This window comes from Neodiprion virginianus, chromosome 4, assembly GCF_021901495.1.
Source record: "Neodiprion virginianus isolate iyNeoVirg1 chromosome 4, iyNeoVirg1.1, whole genome shotgun sequence".
Classification (NCBI taxonomy): domain Eukaryota; kingdom Metazoa; phylum Arthropoda; class Insecta; order Hymenoptera; family Diprionidae; genus Neodiprion; species Neodiprion virginianus.
This window is the reverse complement of record NC_060880.1, coordinates 34,699,927-34,722,161: the sequence shown is the minus strand read 5'-3', so window position 1 is coordinate 34,722,161 and position 22,235 is coordinate 34,699,927. Positions and strand designations below refer to the sequence as shown.

The 22,235-nt window shown below is 43.6% G+C and overlaps 1 protein-coding gene across 7 annotated transcripts in view; it reads left to right on the top strand.

The window, feature by feature from the left end:
* The window catches only part of LOC124302987 (polypyrimidine tract-binding protein 1), a 350,109-nt gene that overhangs the window by 315,709 nt on the left and 12,165 nt on the right, over positions 1-22,235 (top strand). For all 7 annotated transcript variants that reach the window (XM_046759630.1, XM_046759627.1, XM_046759629.1 and 4 more), the window contains one exon: positions 15,287-15,433. In XM_046759630.1, the coding sequence (XP_046615586.1) occupies positions 15,287-15,433 (147 nt within the window). The remainder of the gene's footprint in view (positions 1-15,286; positions 15,434-22,235) is intronic.

Genomic DNA, 22,235 nt, shown 5'->3' with positions numbered 1-22,235 from the left:
GCGGAGAATAGCCGGGCACGCGATATTGCCGAGAAAGGGAAAATACACGGTCGGTATTTGGGTTGAACGGTCGGCGGAAGGGAAAAAACGGAGGAAAAGCCCGGACGATTTTCCTTCGCCTCCCCCGGCGCAGGACGGCCGATATGTATAATCGAAGGGCTTGAAAACGATGCTGACGATTTTTTTCCGCACGATTTCGGTTGCGGGACAGACTGCGGAACGACACATCGAAACCCTTGGAGGTACGCGTGGTATACACGATGTATTACCGACATCAGCGAGATTTGTCTTCTTCCTTCACCCTCCAGCCTCCTAAACAATTTGTACGCTTTAAAGCGGGCCGAGCTTTCACACCGATTGCTTTCTCGCAAAGCACACGCTTCCCCGGCGTTTCTCAGGAGACGTCTGCCGGGTGATCTTTAAATTACGATGCCAGGCGGCTGCAGGATTCTGCCGTTGGTAGAAAAAGCTCTCGGTGCAGAGCTTCGATCAGACGCTCCAACGCGTTTCATCCTTTTCGGATTTTTAAGGAAAATTGGTAGAGCCGAGCTGAGGAACTTGCAGTTATTCATCGTTTCCGGGTGAGGGACGAACGTGTTACGGGAAAAATCTTCTTTCTCCGAGTCAAACAGTTCGCCGGAGAGGGAAGACACGGTGAGATAAAAACAAAGAGGGGTTGTTTTCGCTGCCGTTGACACTCGTAAAGGGACTCCAGCTATGCCGGTAATACTCGAGAAGAAGAGAGCCGAGCCTTCCCGTAGTGTTCGGCCGGACCTGAACGTCTTATTTCCGAATAAGAAATCACCACCCGCACCCCATAAACTTCGGAATATAACCCGCTTTATGCCACGTCACGACACCGTTGGGAACGGTGTGCACGGCATGGTTGAAAATAAAGAAACAACGCGTCTCCTTCAAGATGGACGTTGGAAATATGCGCGAATCTAAGTTACTTTTTTTTCTACTTCTTCTTCTGTTTTACTATTCGCTTTCCGCGATCCGGTGGCGCTCTCGAAGCTTCGTGAAAGAAAGCGAATCTGCTGCATCAGCCGCGAGCAACGCGGTCAATATGCCCAGACTCTGCCGTATTGTGAAATCGGGATAATACACGCGACAGGTGTCAAGGGTCAGGTGCGATCCTCGTCACTCGTTATGTTAAGGTCGGCATGATAAGCAACGCGGTTATCATTGTTCCGAAACAGTTATTCCACTGTCGTCTATAAAATATTCGTACCCCACGATACTGATTATCCTCGGACACGCAAACCTGCCGGTCAATTTGTCAGCGAAATGCGAAAGAAAAGAGAACGACACTTTCCGGATGACGAGCGTTTCCTGCAGCAATTCAGGACATCCTAAAACCTTGGAAATCCGCGAGGAAGAATTTTTTTTTTTTCCAAAGACATCGTATCGCAGCGTAGAATGACTGGAAGAATTTTACAAACAAATTAACAACTCCGAGCAGGAACTTATTCCGCGGAAAAACATCGGCGACATCTGGATGCATATTAATTGAGGTGTAAGGTAGAAGGTTGCCGGTGTTTTTAAGGACATATCGGGGCGACTGGCGCCCGGCGAGGACTGAAGAAGCCTCGGGAACAATGGTGAAATTAGCGGTGAAAAAGCGGGTGAATCGGGGATCGGGGGAGGTTTTTAGGAGGGGTGGCAAGTGGACGGTTGATGGTAGCGACTGGTGGTGCTGATGGGAATTCCAAATGCCGCGCGGTTTCTTAATGATTGAAGATTTGTGTCAGCGGCGCCCAAAACGAGCCCCGAACCACCGCCGTCTTCTCTTTAGCAGCGTTACAACTTCTTCCGAACGAGCCTTTCGCAGTTTCTTCCACGTACATTGCGGCAACGGTTGTTTATTAAATCGTCAATTTAACCCAAATTAATCTCGCGACTCTGCTTCTGACGGTACGAACGCACGGATTATTCTAATCAACGGTAGTGCTTCTTTATTGCTCAAACACTCCGCGATGAACACTCTTCCGGTGATTATCCAAGGTCGTTGGAAGCCGGAAGCAGATTTTAGAACGACTACAAGGTATAAAGAGAGACCATTGTAAATCGTAAGATCCAAGTTTGCTGAAATTCCGACACTGGACTAGAATTGGAAAATTATTACTCCTCTCGCTTCTTCTTTTTGTTTTTTTTTAATATATATTTTTTCTAGTTTTGAACTTAAAAAGTCCCTCCTTAAGGGGTAACGCCACTGTAACGGTCCAAAAAAAAAGGTTTTTTCACGAATTTTTTGCTTCCAAAATTGAAAGTAATTGAAAAAAAACTTTTAAGGGTGTTATCGGGCATACATTAAACTTTATTATCAAATTTTTTTACAGCAAAAAAAAAACAAAATGGCGGTTCCACAGCTATCTTTCCGGGGCATGTTTTGCTTGCAGGGCTCCGCGGCACGCAGCACCACTGGTGCACTTTTGAATCTAGAACAAAAAAAAAAAAAACCATCAATCTAGAGGGTTATAGCTAGAGAATGTCGATCGGATTTTAAAAATTATCAAATTTTGTGGATTTAGCGTGCGTTTGAAAAAAAAAATTGATTTTTGACGAAAAAACGGCTAGTTTTTTGTTAATAAAAAATCAATAAATAAAGTTATTGAAAATCCCGATCGACATTCTCAAGATAATGTTAATGTTCACATCTGGTCAAAATTTCAAGTGAAAAAAATGAAAATTGTTCGAGTGATGCTGCGTGCCATTTTGAAAAACCGTGTTTCGAGAAAAACGCGTTTAAAGTTTTGCGAATAGTTTTTTATTGGAAAAAATAAAAAAAAGGAGGTAAAAAAAAATTTTACCGTTAGTCTGCAATCCCAGCACCATATATTTGTCCTTCGATGGCCAAATTTTCGTCTTCTTTGTCTTTCCTGGTGGAGTTTTGGAGCGCACGCGCACTTTTTTCCGCGTCGCTCAGAGATGTCTTCGCGTGCGTAATGCGTTTGGCGTCGGCTTCGATGCAGAAATTATATAACTGTACATCAATTTCCACCTCCAACATCTTGAATATTTGAAGATATAAATTTGAAAAACTGGTAAATTCGAAAAATCAACGACGGAGCCAGGAATCGAACCTGGTGTCTAGCGATGCTTTACCGGAGCCTCACTCCACTAGACCACCTAGCCGCCCTGACTCTGATGTCGTTAATTCCTTTCATCACCAGTTAGTTCAAATTTGTTTTCTTGTGCTGTTGTATGTGAATATCTTGTATGTATATCTTGAATATTTGCAAGACGTTGGTAAGGCCGCCATTGAATGTGCAAACAGCGATATCCATCGCGATATCTAGGACAGTTTTTCCGCTTGAAGATGATTTGGGGGCCAAAAAAAAATTTTTCTCGCACGGGACCTTTTTTTCCTTATTCTAGAGGGTTTAAACTATTTTTGAAGCCAATAAAAAAAAAATCGATTTTTCAAAAAATTTACAGTGGCCATACCCCTTAAAAAACAATACCGAGTAGAGTATTTGAGGACTCGAAGGGTCGAAGTCGAGATCAACCGTGATTAGATGTAGAATTTCATTAGTCCAAGAAGCAAAAATTCCTGATACTTCCAACTCCTTGACCGTTAAAAAATATCGAATGGACGAAATTTGATAGAGTTGTAACTTCCGGAAGTTTCTAAGACAAATTTTCATGCAGTTGTACATCTGTAGTATTCGAACCTCCGACCATCTAAAACTATTCGCAATTGAAACAATTCTGAGTTCTTACCGTTACGTTTTGACTAGAGAAATTCGGTGTAACGACGAGAGTGATTTCGACTATTCGAAACACTAATCCGCCCCCTACAAACGACAGATTTCCTAATACTGGGGCCGGGGGTCGAGCCGGTGGTTAGCAGAGAAGAAAGACATAAACGACGCTCCCTAAGCAGAGAAAAGTCAGGTTATAAGACCATCGTCTGGCCATTCGGAGGTGTCGCGTTTCATATTTCAGGGGTTGCAGCAATAACAATAGCACATTGTTACTCGGACTTGTCGCTGACGGGGTTGGCGCGCGGGCAAGATGGCGTAATATTTTTAATGGAGGGCGTCGCGGGCGTCGTTGCGGCGTGTCTCTCTCTCTCTCTCTCTCTCTCTCTTCCTCTCCCTCCCCCTCCCCCTCCCTCTCGAGCGTCTTGGATGATCTACGGCCCCGCATTGTTTCTAGGTGCTGCCTCGTATATTATTTTCCCCGTCGTTTTTTCATCCCCCACTCACGGTTATTCTACACGGCGGGTGGCTCGTTCCCTCGAAACTTTAAATGCTCGGCTTTGAAATAATGCGCCTCATCCCGCCCGACACCCCCGACGACGAGAAACTCCCGCATTACGCGGTAGAGTCGCTCTGATTCTTTCCCCCCTCGCCCCGAGAGTCGCGCCGGAGGTGCGAAACAACAGACGTCGCCTCCCGGTGTTTGACGATCCGCAGTTTTTCATCCCCGTATAATATATGTATATATCAGACCTTTTTAACCCCTATAAAAGCTTCGGACGGAGATGACGAGCCGTTGCGTTGACTTTCGCATTACGCGGACTCGGCCGCGTTTCGACGTTTTCAAACAGAAAACTAAAAATTTTATTCGACGAAAAAGAAAAGGACTCTCTCAAATCATTCAGCCGAGATTTCTGCCCCCTGATATACAATATAATATGCAAAACGGTGAAGTTCCGTGACGTAATTACATCCGACAGCCCCGTGAAATGCTTCCTTCTCCTTCTCTTTCTCCTCCTTATCCCTTCTCTGAACGCTAATTACAAAGCTGCGTACGATATAAATTCTGCTTTTGAAACGGAAAGACACGCCCTGACGTGAATTTAAATCGGAGTCCGAGGGACCATCCCAGCTCTTTCTCTTTCGCTCTGCTGCCCGGTCTCTCCGGCTTCAATTTAGCACCACTTTTCGGCTGGAGTAAAATTCAAGTTTTAAAGAGTTTTCGTGCAATATCTATATATATATATATACACACACACACACATATATACAAGAAACTGGGAGAAGAAGTCAGAAGTGAAAAAGTATAGAACGACGAGGAAATATCAAGGACGAGAGAGGTGGTTTTTAACTTATATTCGTCTTCATTTCCACGCTGCGAAACTTTGTTTCATTTTTGTTCTCTCTTTCTGTCTATCGGCTTCTATTTTCTACGTTTTGCCTTTCTACGCCGGATCTAGTAGGTGAGACTATTTTTCATCACGTCGCCTGTTTTTGACCGGAAATCGTCCGCGAATCAATCGTCCGACGTGTCGGACGATGTGGAGAGAAAAAGCGAAAGGAGGAAAAAGAAAAAAACATCGCACGCAGACACAGCGAGGGGCAAACTGAAAATAATAACCGTACAGGAAAGTGAGAAAGAAAAATGGAAAGACTGATTGTTTTGGTGTCTGTCTGGTCCGGGAGCTAGCTACTCCATCATTTGAACAGGTTCGAATTCCGTTTGTAATGTTATTCAATAAACGTTTTCCCGACCGAAAGCGTGTTCTCATTCCCATCGCAGCTGTCCTTTCTCCCCCGATTTCATTCAACTTCTATTTCTCGCTCCCTCTTTCTCTTGAAAATTTATGTACGCATTGCTCTCACTCGGACCTCCAGACACGCCAAAGTGACATTGGCCATATTCCTCCCACTTGCTGCACTGCGATGCAACTCGCATATTCGCCTTTCCCACGTCGATCCAAATTACCCCGTTATTCTCAAATATCCTTTCACGGCTTTTGAACGAATGTGCAGGAACGCCTTCCGCTGTAACTGCGCACCTCTCCGTAATATGTCAGGAATTTTCTCATTGTCACATTTGAACTCTCGACGTCGCAGGATGTCTTCTTCGTCAATTCTCACTCCTCGAATTACCTTCGTGCGGTAATTATCGATACCGTTGAACCGAAATTATTTCAACGCAGTAACGAATGTGAGAAATTGTCAGCGAAATACCGACTACTCGATCAAAATAGATCAGTCGATTTTCTCCCAGTTAACCCGAACCCCAATCGAATTCCCCGAATGCTTTCTCATTCTCCTTTCGGTTCACAATTGGAAATCTATCAATAGTTGTTCACCGATCAAGCGCATAGTCGTTGCAACGGAGTCCAAACCCACATATATTAATCTCCAAATTCAAACGTTTGCGAGTTCATTATTGGGGGAGAAGATTTGGAGACAGTTAATTTTTTCGTTTCTCAAAGCACCGCACGGCGCATCCCGAAGTTGGGATTAACAGTCTCATTGACCATTAACGACTGATATAAATTCGTCGGGCGAACTATCGCGGGGCGGTGAGTGAGGGGATAAAACGAGGGGATGAACCTAATTCAAACTAACCATCGCGTTACCAGGGCCGGATTATTATTCAACTCCCCATTCCTCGAGGAGCCGTAAGTTACTCTCGGCCTCTTTAATAATAGAGGCAGCAATTTGGTGGAAAAACGATGCAGGGCGTCGGTGGTCCGCCTTCTCACTTCTCACTTCTCGTTTCTCGTTTCTCGTTTCTCGCTCCGACTCTTCCTTCCAGGCCGTCGGCTCTCCGTCCCAATTTATCAATTGGCGGGGGAGGAAAGGAGGGACGAAAGTAGCGAGCCTTCCGTAACCCCTCTATATTTGATTCGCGCCAGCTTCTCTCCGGGTCAGCCTCTGATCGCCGCTGCGAAAACCGCTGCTGCAGCATCCGAGGGCTCGATTACCTCAACTCGGGTACTCGCGTTTCCCCTAAATACCCTATTTTTTTTCAGAGGGTGAAAGAGGAGGAGGGATAAGATCGGCGCTGCTTTTATCGAGATCTTAACCGGCCATTTCCGCCTACTTTTCCTTCCGAATGCTTGAACGCGGCCCAAATTAACACGTCTTACGCTATCGGACGACCCTCCTGATCGTTATTGAGGCCATTGCCGGAGCCGCCCTCTGTTAGGTAACAAGTTCGAAACCGAGAGCCTGGAACACGTGCCGCCGGCCTATAAAATTCACCAAAGGACGGTTAAGCTTCGCGGACGAGATACGCGCTCTTCCGGTTTCGCATCCGTGTATATTTTACCAGTTATGGTTGGGACCCGCGTGTTTAATGGATGATAGGCACATTTCCAAGGCACGCGTGAGTCTTCATCATCTTTCCCAGATCGAGCGGTTACATATGCTTTCCACGTATGCTGCCGCCGACCCCGAAACTTCTTACACGCGCGTTACTCCGAATTTTTTTCGTCTGATCTATTCCTCCTGAATCCCAATTGATGCCGTCGATTACCTGACGAATGAACCGCGATTCGCGTGGTACATACCTTCGGAAATTCTTCAAATGCGTCACGCCGCTTCGACAACTTGATGGATTTTTTTTTTTTTTTCTTATTCCAAACATGGCAGGGTTGTCGAAGAATTCGGGAAAATTGTAAATTCTGGGATTGAACCCCATCTATTGAAAGGTACGAATTTATTTGGCGACAAATGAATATCGTCATCTTTTGACGACTGTCGCGATATTGTGTCGTGAAAATCGACAAGTCTGAGTGATTATTGAAAAATTTTGACGGAAACTCAGGCGGGATGAGGGAGTGGAAAAGAAAAGCGAATCGTCTAAGTTTCTTGCGTGATCCACTGAAGAAAACCAATTAAGTAATGCGTTGAAGTATTCCACGAAACGCGTTAAGGTTGAATTCAGCGGTTCGCTTCTTTCGTATTCATCTCGATGCGGACGCACGATGCAGAAGGTGGCACAAGACGAGGGGGTAACGTTTTCGTTCTCCGAGTATAAGTCGGAGAAGACGTGAGGAGGAGTTGAAGAGGTAAGTGGACGCGATCGCGGAAAGTGTCTGCAGCGCACAGCGGTGGAGAAACGCGGTTGACACTCGACTCTGATGTCTCTGGGTGTTGAATAATTCATGCGATAATAAATGTACAAGCGAGGAAAGGCTGAGGTCGGTACCCGCGATGGCTCAGTCTTCTAAATAATGATATCGCCGAGAATAGACAGGCAATATTCATTGCGGACAATAATATCTGGCGCAACGGTAACGGGGAAACGCGTTTTGAACGGGCGATTTGGATACGTGCCAGCGTCTGGAGTGGATGGTGGATGGGATAAGTGACGTGTTCACCCCGACGTTATTGCTGTTATTGCCGCGGGGTTAAAGGTGAATCAGTTTATAGCGGGATATAAAAGGTGATAAAAATTTAATAAAAGCCAAAACCTGGGATCGTCTCATCTCGATCTCGCGTTTCTACGACCGTAGAACGAACGAGGATCTCTCGGCAGAATTAAGGGGGCGGATAGAACGAGGCATCAAGAGGGTCTTTCCCTCATTTGACTAGTGTAGATAAATCCGATTTTCTCTGTCGTATCGTTAACGTCTGACGGCAGCTTCTTCGGGCTCGATCCGAGCTCTGGGGGCAGATCGGATTCTCCTACAGGGGTCGACATCCCCTCGTCTTCGTCCAGCCGAGAAAGTCAAGCAAACTCTGGTGAATGAGAACGGGGGATGGGGATGAGGGATCGAGGCTCGGGGGAGAAGGAGGAATCGAGATTTATATCTTTGCTTAAATAATTCGTCCCACCTGTCTGGAATCAATTTATGCGCAGATACAGTGGATTGAATAAATAAGTCGCGAGAGGGTGAGGGGGAGATTATTGGAAAAGTAATTTATAGCCAATATTACTTCTTTTTTACCCCGTATATACTTGCGTATGTATACGCAGGGGTGGCGGTCCGTCTACTCTCGTTTTTATTCCTGCTCCCCGATGTTCCCCAATTGGCCCTCTTCAAGGAGGAGGCTCTGGCCTCTTTTTAATAATCCCTTTCTCAAGTGCATCTCTTCAGTTTAGGTTTTAAACCCACCCTCGATTCTTCGTAGCTCATTACCGTAGTCGCATGACTGCCTGCCGATTTTTTCCTTTCTTCCATTCGCTTTTTTTTTTTTTTTCTTCATTTCCTTCATCTTAACCGAAACCCACTCCCAAGGATAGAATGAAAGAAAAGCCAATAAACTCTACAGGTTAGGGTATAACGCATCCTTCTCCGCCTCCCTGATCTGATCGCTGGCCACGATATCCACCGACTGCGAATTGGCGCTCGCTTAAACGCCCCATTTTGATCCTTCCAGATATCGGCTCTTTGCAAACGGTAGATTTGATCCTTCAGTTTCTCAGCCACGTGCCTTCTCGATCCGGTACGCCGACGACCGTCCAACCGATTTCCATTCCCTCCTAACGTTTCGGATTTACTTAATACGGTGGGTCTGATAATTCCCTAGGATCTTTTCGAATCTTGGTAGAAAAGAATTTCTTCCCATTCCTTTACCCATCAACCATTTTAGGCTTTCGCGTTATTTGCTGATGAGTTTCAAAGACAAACACTTCGGCGTAACTTAAAGTCACGAACATTCCCCGACGTACATCTTATGTTATACCGACGGTTAAGGGAACCAATTTCATCTTCGAGTCACACGTCTTGATCTGATGGAGAAGTAGTCCTCTCCCTTCTATCAGACTCGCACCCTACGGGCCTTAACATCCAAGACTTGGCTCGAGATATTCTCTCCGTTTCACCCGAGACGAACGGTCTATAGCTCGCAGGTAGCGAGGAGGAGGAGAAGGAAGGTAGGTTGGGAAGAGAGCTGCAGGAAGTGGAAAGAGGAAGTTTCCGAATGTAATTACTTAGCGTCACCACAGTTATCGTACCTATTGCAGTTGTATCGTCACGGTCGAAGTTCTCGCGCGTATTTCTGTCTAATTGTCAGTCACGATATCGCAAATCCATCACGAAGCAAAGCAGAGAGCTGTTTCTTTCCCGTACTTGTGTATTTATGGAATTTATAGCCTGGAGTCATTCCGTGTTGGCTTTGAATTATTAAGCCTTCGGTACGGTAAACTGAAATGCAAGTAACGCCTTTGCTTTAACATACTTTGCTGATGAAAACAGAGGGACGGTTGTAAAACCGGTTTGTTACTTCGAAACTTTCCGCGATTATACAAGTCGTAGTTTCAGATAATACCTGGTCCGCGATGCCTGTACTTCTAGTTTTAAGCCGTCGTAGCTTCTTGTGCCATGGCTCTCGTACAATCAACCTTCGGTTCTGAGACGTTGGCAATTGAAATGAAGGGACAAACGAGAAACTGAGACAATAGCCCACCGTTAATCCATCTCCATTCACGATATACTCTTCATAATCCTCCAATCCTTGTTTCCTCGGTTCGCTTTCCATAAGTAAATACTCAGACATATCTGCAGTAAAGGTTTCCCAACAGCCCAGAAGAAAAGAAATAAAAATAGATTTACAGATTTCTTATCACAAATTTGCGTTCCTCAAAGAAATGTCAGCTTGGCATCATGGTGAATGTTGCACCACTCGGAAACTCCAAGATTGGAGCTAGGAAGCTCAGAAAAAAGGTGCGGGGGTTGCGTTTATGCCGCAATTATACGAAACTGCTTGGACCGCAGAGAATGGAAATGTACAGGAGCGAAACGACGTCGTCAGAGAAGGATTACACGAGCAACAACAAAGTGAAAAAAGGAGGGAGAAAAAAAAAAATACTCTGTAACGGATGCGTCTGACGTATCGCGTGCATCTCTCGATGAAAATTTGTGCCCGGTTAGGTTGAAGCATCGTTTACAAAGCCCGTAAAGCCGGTCGGAAGCTCGCAGTGAAATTTTACCCCGCACTGTGCACGCGTATAAGGTGCAACGCGTTGCAGCCAGAAGAGCATCGCTTCGTCTAACAACCGTTTCCGACGTCTTGGTATTGGCGGCTATTACCGTCGGGTCTTCGCGTTTCATGGTTAAAGTTGAGAGTCGAGAGTCGAGGGTCTCTCGAGTCTGAATGCGGTAAAGGAGAAGGTTCCGAGTAGCTCCTGCCCTACCTGCCTACCAAACTTTTCATGCCCTGTGATGAGGAGAAAAGTTCTCCGTCTCGCTGCTGCACTTACGGATATAGGTGTGCCAACCTCCTCCCTCGTCTCCCCCGACTTATGCAAAAGAGATTTTGGCTCCGCGAGAAGTTTACTCTGTGGCTTGTAACGGAGTGCAACGATTTTCAGAAAACTGGATACCTGTACTACTCCGGCTCTGCCTCGTGGACGTCAATTACTTGGGTGGCTGATACTCTCACGATCACGCGTTGCGGGAACGAAAATCATTAGTCAACGTCCCGACGTGACGGTTTGTTCAACCACGTATCGGGCGACATCCAACCGAACAGACGTTCCTCGATCTTCCCCCGGCTCTATTTTCACCGTATTCCAAAATAATTCCAATCTCTTACGCCTGTCACAATCGCGTAGCATAGTCAGGTACTGCTTATCGTGAAATTTTGAAAAATATTCTGCGAGGTTTGCCTTAAAAAATTGGGAATAGATAGGTTTGATGGTACAGGGATCCTCTTTTTCGAAATGTCAAATTCTTCGGACCCAGGAATAAAAATTATCCGTGATGTAAATCAAGGTTGAATTTGGACACATTGAACCCATTTCCAGTTTATTCAAGATCTTTCTATATAAACATAGATTATTCACACGGTATAATCTCAATCGTTACCGTGCCTGTCTAACCCTTCGCAAAAAAAAAGTCTACACTGTGACAAAAATACAGGGTGAAATTGTTCAGATTATAATTTGGCGTTAATCTAACATACCCGATATGGAATTTCCAATTTGACTATGAAAATTTCTCTGTAGTAGTACAAATTAGACAACTTTTGATAATTTCAAAACTACCATTTTTTACATTAGGTATACCATTCGGACAAAGAAAGTCGTTGAGCTGACTGACTCTGCGTGTAAACATATACGCGAGGTACGGACACTGGTTTTTAATAAATTTGAAACCACGTTGTACTAATTAGTGTTTATAATTAACGGATATTTTACTATTTACTTAAGCGCAGTGGGTTCTTAACCCATTAAAGCCCAGGAAAAAACTGGGTCAGATAGCATCAAACTAACTAACTATTCTATTCGTAGCAAAATGAAAAAATGAAATAAACGTATTTTTTGTCATGTCATTTGCAATTGTATGTAAAAAATTGAGACAAATTATGCTGAAAGTCGTTAGTTTGAAACACTGACTGCGCCAATTGATTTTACGAGAAAAATGATGAAGAAAATCTATGTACCGTATTTTTTGTCAGAGTTCAGTTTGTTGGTGTAAAATCGTGCCGAATAAATTTACAACTCTCCATAATTTCCATCATAAGAACTATTGCACTGAAAAATTGAACTCTGACGAAAAAATTCCACATAGGTTTTCTATCTGACCCAGTTTTTTCCCGAGCTTTAATGGGTTAATGTTTTGAAGTTTAATGAATATCTGAATTCGATAGGAAATTTCATAGAAAATGTACAAGGCATATAATTCGCGATGTGTTTGCTGTGAATAATTGGTGTTGACCTGATACTAGTTCGATTCTAACCGACTCTAGATGTTTTCAAAGAAGTGGCATATGCAGGCTCTCTTTACGGGCACAAAGAGGCAAGAGACACTTGTCTTTTTTACATAAAAAGTCTTCAATTTTCGTTCCTGATATTTTCTAGCTAGCTTAGCGAGTAGTCCAGAGTTCTATTTCTTTAAACCCCGTAAATTTGCAATATATGGTTGTCTGCTCTTTCTCAACTAACTCACTGCTTTTGTCACCCAAACATCGAAACCCCAAGACTTTGGGCCCTCCAAGACACTAGCGGACTCGAACAAAAGTCATTATGCAGAAATTTCTTCTTCCGTATAGTTATTCCTGAAAGGTAAAAATTTTCTATTCGGAAAACAGACGTTTCTTGGTTGATTCGTCGGCGCGTTATTCGATAATTAGTTGGATTTTTCTCATTTTCTCATTTTCGGGTCGCACATGAACCGCAAGGTCGAAATATCAGGAGCCCGGAGATGCAATGCGGAAATCGGTAGCGGGCAGAGCTCTATACGTGCGGGTTAAAAGCGGGACTGATAAAAGGCAGGGCGAAACAATGCAGTCATTTCGAAACAAACACAATGCCCGAACGGTTGCGCAAACGGAACGGCAAATTCAAATTAAATTACCGATATACGATCGACACAGCAGCCAGCGAGCGGCACGCGGGGCTCGCACACAGGGGATAATGTCATTGTTTTTGTTGCGCTCGACTTCCAACTTCAATTTCCAGCCCCTGCATTTTTAATGGCCTCCTCCACCCCCAACCTCCACCATACCGATACTGCGGTAAAGGCTGATGCAGAGGCGATCGAAAGCCTCCCTCCCACTTTTCGTTTCGGGTTATTCCCAGCTATACGCAGCTTTAGCATTACCGAAATTCTATTATTACCAGGCGCTACACAGTGATCGAAAACGCTCGTAGTTCCGGTAAAAATTCTTTCGCTATGTCATCTAAGACAGCGAGACGAGTAAAAGTTTGCTTGAACTCATCGATTATAGAGAAGGAAATTTACTTAAGTTGATTTGAATGGAATAAACGGCGTTGCTCTGATCTGAAAAACACTTCTTTCGGTATATTTTTTCCTGTAAATTGAACGTATCCTCCCTCGGTCTATACGGCGTCGCTTCACGCCGAAAGCTACCATCGTATAATAGTCTAGTGGTTTTCCTAATTCAATAAGATTCCGAGCACAGCTTGCGCTGATTTAGCGCCCCACGAACTCGGTTAATTTTCTACCTCGTGGCAGTTGGTACCGCTTACTCGCGTCGCGTCACGTGATCGAAATGACTGAGCGAGTCTCTTGCGCGACAAGAAGACAGGAAGACCCGACGAAGTAGGCTGCTGCTCGGAGGGGAATCTTATCCACCCTTAGTGCCCCGGGAGAAAAGATTCCGGCCTGGGGATGAAAATTCGGAATTTAGGCCGCGCACTCCCTTGTATACGCGAGATGCGGCAATCTGGCCATCCGCAGTTTAATTACGTGATTAATTACCGTCTCTTGGCTAATTTTCAGCGCGTGTATACCACCTCTGTAACTCGAGATATTGAGAAAATCCAGTTCGGGTAGCTTTCGACGATCGATGAAATTATTGAAATAACCGGAATGTAATGTATACATGTATTACAGGGCTGCTCGTCGATGATGCTTTTATTTTCATTTCGGTGTACCTTTGCGGGAGAAACGTTATCCAGCGTAGAAACGAGCCGTGCTGCGACTCTCGCTAGCGGTTTAGTTTAATAACCCAATATTGTCCCCGGCCATTACTCTTACTTATAAAGTATAATGGGGCGTCATTTTTACGCTTAATATGCGACCAATTTAAATATCCACCAGACCCCATCTTACCGCCAAAGCACTCATTGATGCGGCCTCCTCGGGCAAACAGGCGGTAGAATCCCTCCTTGGGACGAATTGAGAGGCGGGGAAAGAGAGAATATCGCGGTCGAGTTGCGGGAGGAATCAGGTATTCAAATGGTCCGTGCTTTCTTAACCCCTCTTAGTCGTCGTTTGCTATACAGAAATACCTTCTTCTTCCTCCTCCTCCTTTTCTTCCTTCTTGCCAACTCCGAACCCCCAGTATTCAAGCAACGTAACTAATTCACGATAAAAACGGTGATTAAATTTTTCGTAGAAATATAAATACCAATTTCAAGCTATTTCACGTTTGCATTGAGGAAGAATCTGTTGAACCGTCTAATCGTAAATAAAAATTTAGGGAAAGTGATGAATCATTTTTAAGGTTTTAGTTGTAAACTTATCGTGTGTTATTAAAACATCTACCACATCACGCAGTATCGAGGGATGTTTCGACCCTATTCACTGTCACTGGTTGATTTACCCTCCTTTCTCAACTTTTCATCCTCACATCGAAGCCCATTGATTCTCAAGCCGCTTGAGCGCGAGCAGCGAAAACGTCGTTACAAGGCGAAATCCTCTCAGTTACGGGTGATCCTATCCTGGATCCGTCCGCGTTATGTATACCTACCAACAAACACCGAATGGAAGTGGAAGTGGCGTGAGATAGTCGGTGGTGGGAATGTTCACCAGCTGTTTGTTTGTAGTATCCCTCATCGAGGGCCGCTGATCACGTAGACACTTAGCCTCCCCGGTTCGCGGGAATTTGTCTCTCTCTCTCTCTCTCTCTCTCTCTCTCTCTCTCGCTCTCTCCAGCAGTAAAACGTTGCCTATCCGTATGCCGGAGGATGCGTTGTTACGTAGGTATGACCGTGAGGAGAAAGGGTGCCGGTGGCGTTATTTATCATCGCGTGCAGCTCGCCGCGTCACGCCGATATCGCCCTCCGGGGGCGTTAGTTCGGCCGAGCGAAAGAACCGTAAAAATAAATGTTATGGTATAAATTTTCGCTTCCGATCAACCCTCACTCAAGAGTAATTTTGCCCAACCTATTTCTGTTGCAGAACGCTAATGCTCAGGCCGCACTTCAGGCGGCTCAAGGACAGGGTGCTCAGAGTCAGGGTGGAGAAACTCAGGGTGGACCCAATACCGTTCTAAGGGTCATCATCGAGCACATGATCTACCCGATTTCCCTGGACATACTTTATCAGGTGAGTAATAACGCTTTTTCCTTCGGCACACGTCGACTGTTCGATAGATTTTTGGGTCATGACGTACCGGCCAAAAGCAATACGTATCTACGCAGTGACGTTGAAAAATCATTGGCGAATCAGATCCCGAAACATTTTTAAACTGCCATTGATCATCGTTACGATTTACAGCGTTTACGGTTGATTCGGCATCACTTTTGAATATTATCTTTTATCGCATCCTTATATTTTTTCAAATTTCTGTAAAAATCACTCCCTAGAAAAGTTTTTGAAAATTTGCACTTCGTAGCTGTACAAGTTCTTGGAAAGCTTTTACGACATCTTATCCTTCCGTGATGAAAATTGTCCAAACATGTCAATTGTTTTTCCTCTCTTTGTAAAGGAACAACCGACTTGAAGTTTTGACTGAATGATTTATCGTGAGTACGGCAACGGTTGGTAAAAGTTTCGGTACATTAGCAGAACTTTCGTCTCACTACCGAAACATTGGCAATGCAACTCGTACCCCGGAAGGTTTGTTAATTTAAAATCAAGACGGTTTCGCTCCCATCAACGGACGGCTTGCATTTAGGCGGTTCTCCCGTTTGCTTTAGCACTTTTCAACGGCGCTAATTCGAGGGTTAAAAATTCAGAAGTCACTCAACTCAGACCCGAAACCACTCTCAGAACTCGGGTTGAAAATATCCCTTTCCTAATGACTACTGCAATATCTAACCTGTCCAACTGACTCGACCGCGTTTCTACCCTTGTCGCGCCTTCGCGATCTATACAAAGCGAACTTTCCTCAGTGATCAACAGCGCTAGTTAACCGCACGGAAACTCATTTTCAAAGTGCTCGGAACAAGTTTTTAGATTTTCGCAACCGCATCGTGTGATTCACGGAAATTCGTCGCTGTAAGATGAAACATCACGCGTGAAGCACCGTTCGATTTTTATACAAATCCGCCCACTCAACTCTTACAGTGATCGCACACCGCAGTGTTTTTATATCCATACATACGCGAGGCGCGAAAAGGTCTTTTTCACGTGGCCCTTTTCAAACGGGTGATACACTTAACGGAAATACACGTGGCTATATCCCGCGTTTATGGGGCATCGATTGACGTACTTTCCACCTAATATTATTATTGTCATTATACGTGAACCGTAAAAGCTCGCGGTACGCTATAAATATGTATATTGTCGTACATGTACGTACGATTTATAAGTAATTCTACGAGCTTTCCACTCCACTGGATTACGTCGCCGCATTTATGTATGTCTATATATAATATACCCGCACGTAAACGGCCTCTTGTCTTTAACTGGATCATTATCCTGCGGAGGTCAATCGTGACCCTCGCATATGTGCCTTATTATACCCATACAGAGACAGTTGCGCCGTTAAACTTTGCGATTTATCATACCGAGCGGAATATTTCAGTGTATTACGCCCAGTGTGCGCGTGTGTGTGTCTTCGTGATGACCGTACACACACGTTTCATAATCGTTTAACCAACGCGCCGGGTCTCGAATGTATTGTACGCGCGAAGAGAGAAAAAATAAATTACCCGAAAAATCGCATTTTTCTCTTCGTTACAAAAAACCACGATAAACATATTTCTCCCGTCGCGCAACATTTCGTAATTTTTTTACTTTTTTTTTTTTTTTTCGAACCTAATCTATCTTGAAACTTTCTCACACGCACGCTAGTTATCGTATCATTCTATTTTCATTCAAGTATTATTTTTCCTCCATTTCTATCTCTCTCTCTCTCTCTCTCTCTTTCTCCTCTTTCCATGTATAATCAATAAACTTAATAATGAACAGCGCGTAATGATGTTTTTTTTTTTCATGTAAAATCGTCTCGATTCAAACACAACTTCTTCGTGATACAACGGTTGTTATTATTACGATTTGATTTTTATCTCTAGAGTGAAAAGTTGAAGTAATTTTTCTGGTCTTCTACTATCTTCTCGCCTTCCTTATCACAGTCTCGTGCATGTATAAATAATATTTAGTTTATCTATATTTACACACAACGTGAAAACATCTCGTGGTGATTGTAATCTCTCGTCCTAAGTATTAGAGCAGATATCAGAAAGAAAGAATCTGGATAAACTTTTTCTTTCAAGGGTTTTAAACTTCACGACACTTGAGTTATAAGACCCATTAATTATTTTCATTTTCCCCCTGACGCACTCGAGTTAAACGAAAAATATAGAAAGTTTAAAAAATCCGGACTTACGCAGTGAACAGAGCCTGTATCATATGGGGGATGACTAGCCAAAAAAAATAATTTTTGTTTCAGATATTATTATTATTTTTATTTTAAATTATGACAAACTAATCATGAATTTGTTGAGATAGATCGAAACAAATAATTAGCGGCTTGAAGAGACCTTCGTGTCTCTGTTTCTCCTAGATCTATACCTATTAATATTATTTCGAATCGAAATGTCAAGAACAAATTTATGATTCCCACTGTACGCAAGCAGTGGACTTCTCCCCTCTTCAACTCGCAGGTTCATTGAGATGGACAGCTTCCAATTACCAGACTCTGTACGTTCGGTTGATTTGCACATCGAATAGGTACAAATCTTCGGTCCGTATATAGTGTGTCCGTAATACGCATGCGTTACGTTCTATAGGTATTTTGATAAAAGTGCGATTATTATTCTCCAGCGTGAATTTTTACTATCTTTTTTTTTCAAATATTTACGTTCCCTCTCAGATTGGTCAAGGGATCGACACATTTCCGCGTTCATTTCTGTACCGATTTACACCGTATACGGAAATAGAAAAAGTTTCTAAAGCCCGCAAGCTCTTGTAAGCATTTTTCGAAAAAAGAAAAGCAGGTATAGAGAGAAAAAAGATGAGCATCAAATCCATCCATAAGCCTTGAGCTAGAACCGCAGTAAAATTCGCACCTAATCCGTTAATGGAGCGTCGTCGAACGAGTGTGCGGTGTGTGTGTGTGTGTGTGTGTGTGTGTGTGTGTGTGTGTGTGTGTGTGTGTGTGTGTGTCTAGTGTATAACCTATACATATGTATGCGGTGTATGTACACACGCAGGAGAAGATCTAGCTGCTCAAATGGCGCGTATAGGACACGCGAACCTCAGTTTCGATCCAGTTCTACAGACGTGTATGTACACGGATAAACGTGATGTAAGTGAACTCGGGAGGGTAAGTTGAATAAGCCCCAAGAGCCTGGGTATACTCGGGGGCCGCCGACCGGCTAATCAGGCAGAAGATTATAGGCGTTAGTTTGCGAAGCAAGTTCGAATCATCCCGTACTCCGCATCGCTCCTCGTTCAAACCCTACGTCAAATCGTTCATTTCCTACCGCTTTCGCATTCCGTTTGCTTCTCGTTATCCTTAATACAATTATCATTATATTTTTGCTAGCGATCAGTTATTTCTAGAAGAGAAGAAAATAACAAAAAAAAAAAAAAAAACTATCCGACAAACAACTTATATTATATATACATTATACGTGGCTATGGAATTAAAATTCGTATGAACAATAATTTTTCGGTATAAATAACGTGCGATTCGGAAAGAAAAAAAGGTGAAAATTCGTTTCTGAAAAAGTGCATTTTTATTGTACAACGACGGTATGTCAATTACCATTTTAGTATATCGCATAAGCTACTTGGGTAAATTTATTTGTTCGTACAGCCGCGAATGTATTCTTTTATTATAATATGCACTCTGACTATATTTATCTACATACCTCGATTTTAATTTGTTTCACGAATCCGCAAAAAGTTGCATAATATGAAAATTATTATTAAAAGCTGGCAAATACTCTTGCGTTCCCGCAGGCATTTCCCCCGATGTTAAACACGCATAAACGCAGGAGCTGCGTTTACATTCGGAACAACCGAGCTTTTCTAGCTCCCTCTTTGTATTATAAATTAATAATTTTTTTGTTCACCACGGTCGACGCTTTTATTTTATTTTTTTTGTAGATATTGTAGATAAATTCGTTGAATATATTTTTCAAACGGACAAGATTTTCCTCTCGTCTATATTGCGATTAATTTAATCGAATGATATTGAATATCTATTCACAGCGACAAGGATCTGAGCACCCTGAAATGTACCTTCAAATGCCGGAGGAGAAAATTTAAAAAAAAAAAATGCAATACGAAGGAATCATGCAAAGATAGTGTACGGGAGAGTGAGTATAATAATATCCGGGTGATCTAGGAGACGCGCGGCTTGTTTTAGTCGACGTAGAGAAGCCGAAGACGAGGAGGGTGAGGGTGGCCCCAATGGGAGCCTTAATAAGGTGAGATTTAGGGTGTCCCAGGTGCCGGGCGGCCACTACGCCCCGTTTATGTCGCACGGGCGTTGCGCCGAAGCGAATCATGCAGGCGACCAACGCGAACGGGGCATAAACGTTAAAAGCCTCAACATTTTACGCCGATATTCCACTAGTATAACGGCATAATGCGTAATAGAGGGGCGCGGGCTTCGAGCTTCGAGCTTCGAGCTTCGGGGGCGGGGGAGGGGCGGAAAACTCTCACGTGGAGCGGCGTGGTACGTAGTTATTATTGATGTACGTTATAACCGCACTGCACACGTCGCCGCGAAATTTTACGTCCACGGGAAAATTGAAAGCTCAAAGAATAAGTGTTTTTCACCGAAGCCATGCGGAACTTAACGACGTCGGACGGTTATTGCGCAAAAAATTGAGAGAAATAAGGAATCGAGGACTTCCTGCCTTGTCAGAGGAGTGGAGTGTTCGCTTGTCTTTCATACCCCTTGTTCAAAATCGCCGACCGCGGAGGGGTGGGACGGAAGTTGGAGGGTTAACGTATTGAAATAAATCCGGAAAGCCTTCGGGGATCCTCCGATATTCTACAGCTGATCCTGAATTGTTTAAATCCCGGAGACCCGTGGAGTTGGGTACGCCGATTGAAACGAACTTTGTGACAAATTTTTAATTAATACCAAAGGGCGGGTTCAACTTTTTATATTAGGTAGAGTAATTGAAACATTTAACGAGGTTGAAGTTACTCTAAGCACTGAGATAAAGGAAGACTGTGAAAAATAAATAATTACGACGTTGCGACGTTCGAATCACTTCCGAGGGGTTGAATTCGCTAAATATGAACATGTTCGTTCCTACGAAGTTTCGAAACAGCCATATTTCAAAATTAATTACAGCCTGTTGCGTCGAAGCTTGCGAATTTCAAACCCATCAGATGTCCGCGATGCCCGACGACCTTGCAGTCTGCAGGCGTTGGGTTAAAGTTTTCAAAGTTGCGTAAACCTCACGCGAAAACTATAATAGACACAATAGAATCCGCACGGTCGAACCCACCGCAGCATTAACCGCAACGTCGTGTCTAGTCGAGCTCCGGGATCCATTAATCATAGAATAACAGAAACACGTGATTAATGTTTCGGGTTTTGTTCATTTTTGCGCCCGGCTCACGTTCTCCTCTTTTCAAACTCGGACTTTGCTCCGCGCTTTATTCTCCTCCTTAACATCGGAGCTTCTTTGTTGTTTTTCTGGTTGGTACTTTTGTTTTCAAACTTTATTACACGACCTATTGCTCAACCGACAATGGTAATTGCCACCCTGAAACCGAAAACGTGCGGATGTTTTGCGATTTCCTACCATTTATGAAGCGAATGCATCTTCTCTTATTTTCTGAGGCAAAATTTATCGGCTATAATTCACTATTCGTACGCGATTCTATAAATATGAAACAGCCTTGGAAAAAAACAATTAATTTTCGCTCTAGAAACTTTTCACCCTTGTGAAACTCGGGGAATTTTAAATATCAAATTTTATGGTCAACATTTTCGAGATCGAATTGGTTTACCGAATCGTTTCCATCCGGATATATTCGATTCAAGGCTCTTTCGGGCAAACCAAAATATTCCAGACAATATTAATTTGATGATGAAAATTTCAGCGAAAAGAATAATAACCCATCGACAATCACTAATGAACCTTGAAGATATAAATTATCAACGAAAAAACTTTTCTAATTTGCCTAAGAAAATTACTTTGATATTAAATTTCATATTTTGTATGCAAAGTTGAATCAATTGCCGGAACGAAGCCTGAACACTGGCGTAAATAGCCAGGGACGAATCGTGCGTATAAGTATAATTTTTGCAGTTTCGACGAAATCGCTGCACAGGGACGAACAAGCGTAACGGTCAATATCGGCCCGAGCGTCGCGCAGTGCTAAACCGGAGGTGAAAACGTGCGGTAATCACGTCGATAAATGGATTAATAAGCGCGATAGTGGATGTGTATTATAAGGGTGAAAAAGTGAGGATCGTTAGCGAGGCGAGCTGCAGCGATTGGCCGATGGTCATTGGGCTATTGGACCCGCGGGAGATGGAGCTCGTAACCCGGGTGAAGGGATTAGAGATAGGCCCTTCCTATCCTATCCGGGGCGGGATGGTAATCACCGTTATTGATTGCTATTGTGTAGTTATTAATTCGCATTGCTCGATTATCGGCGAATCTCGCCCAACCCCTCCACCCCCTCTTGCAGTCTTCCGAGCAATTCTGTAGTCAGGGGCCTTATTCGGAAATTTTATCACATCTGAAACGGCGATACATCGCTATAGAGAGCTGAAATATGCTTTTCGGTTGGGCAGGATCTTCACTTTACTTTACTCGCGGCATCTTATCGGCCGAGATATTGTGTAACATCAAATTTTAGCACTTTCAAATAAAAACGACTCGATTGTCGTTATTTTTAGAGTATCGATACGGTCTTCCTTCTTATTTCTATGAACGAACTTTTTTTGGTAATACTGTAAAATATTATACATCTGTCAACA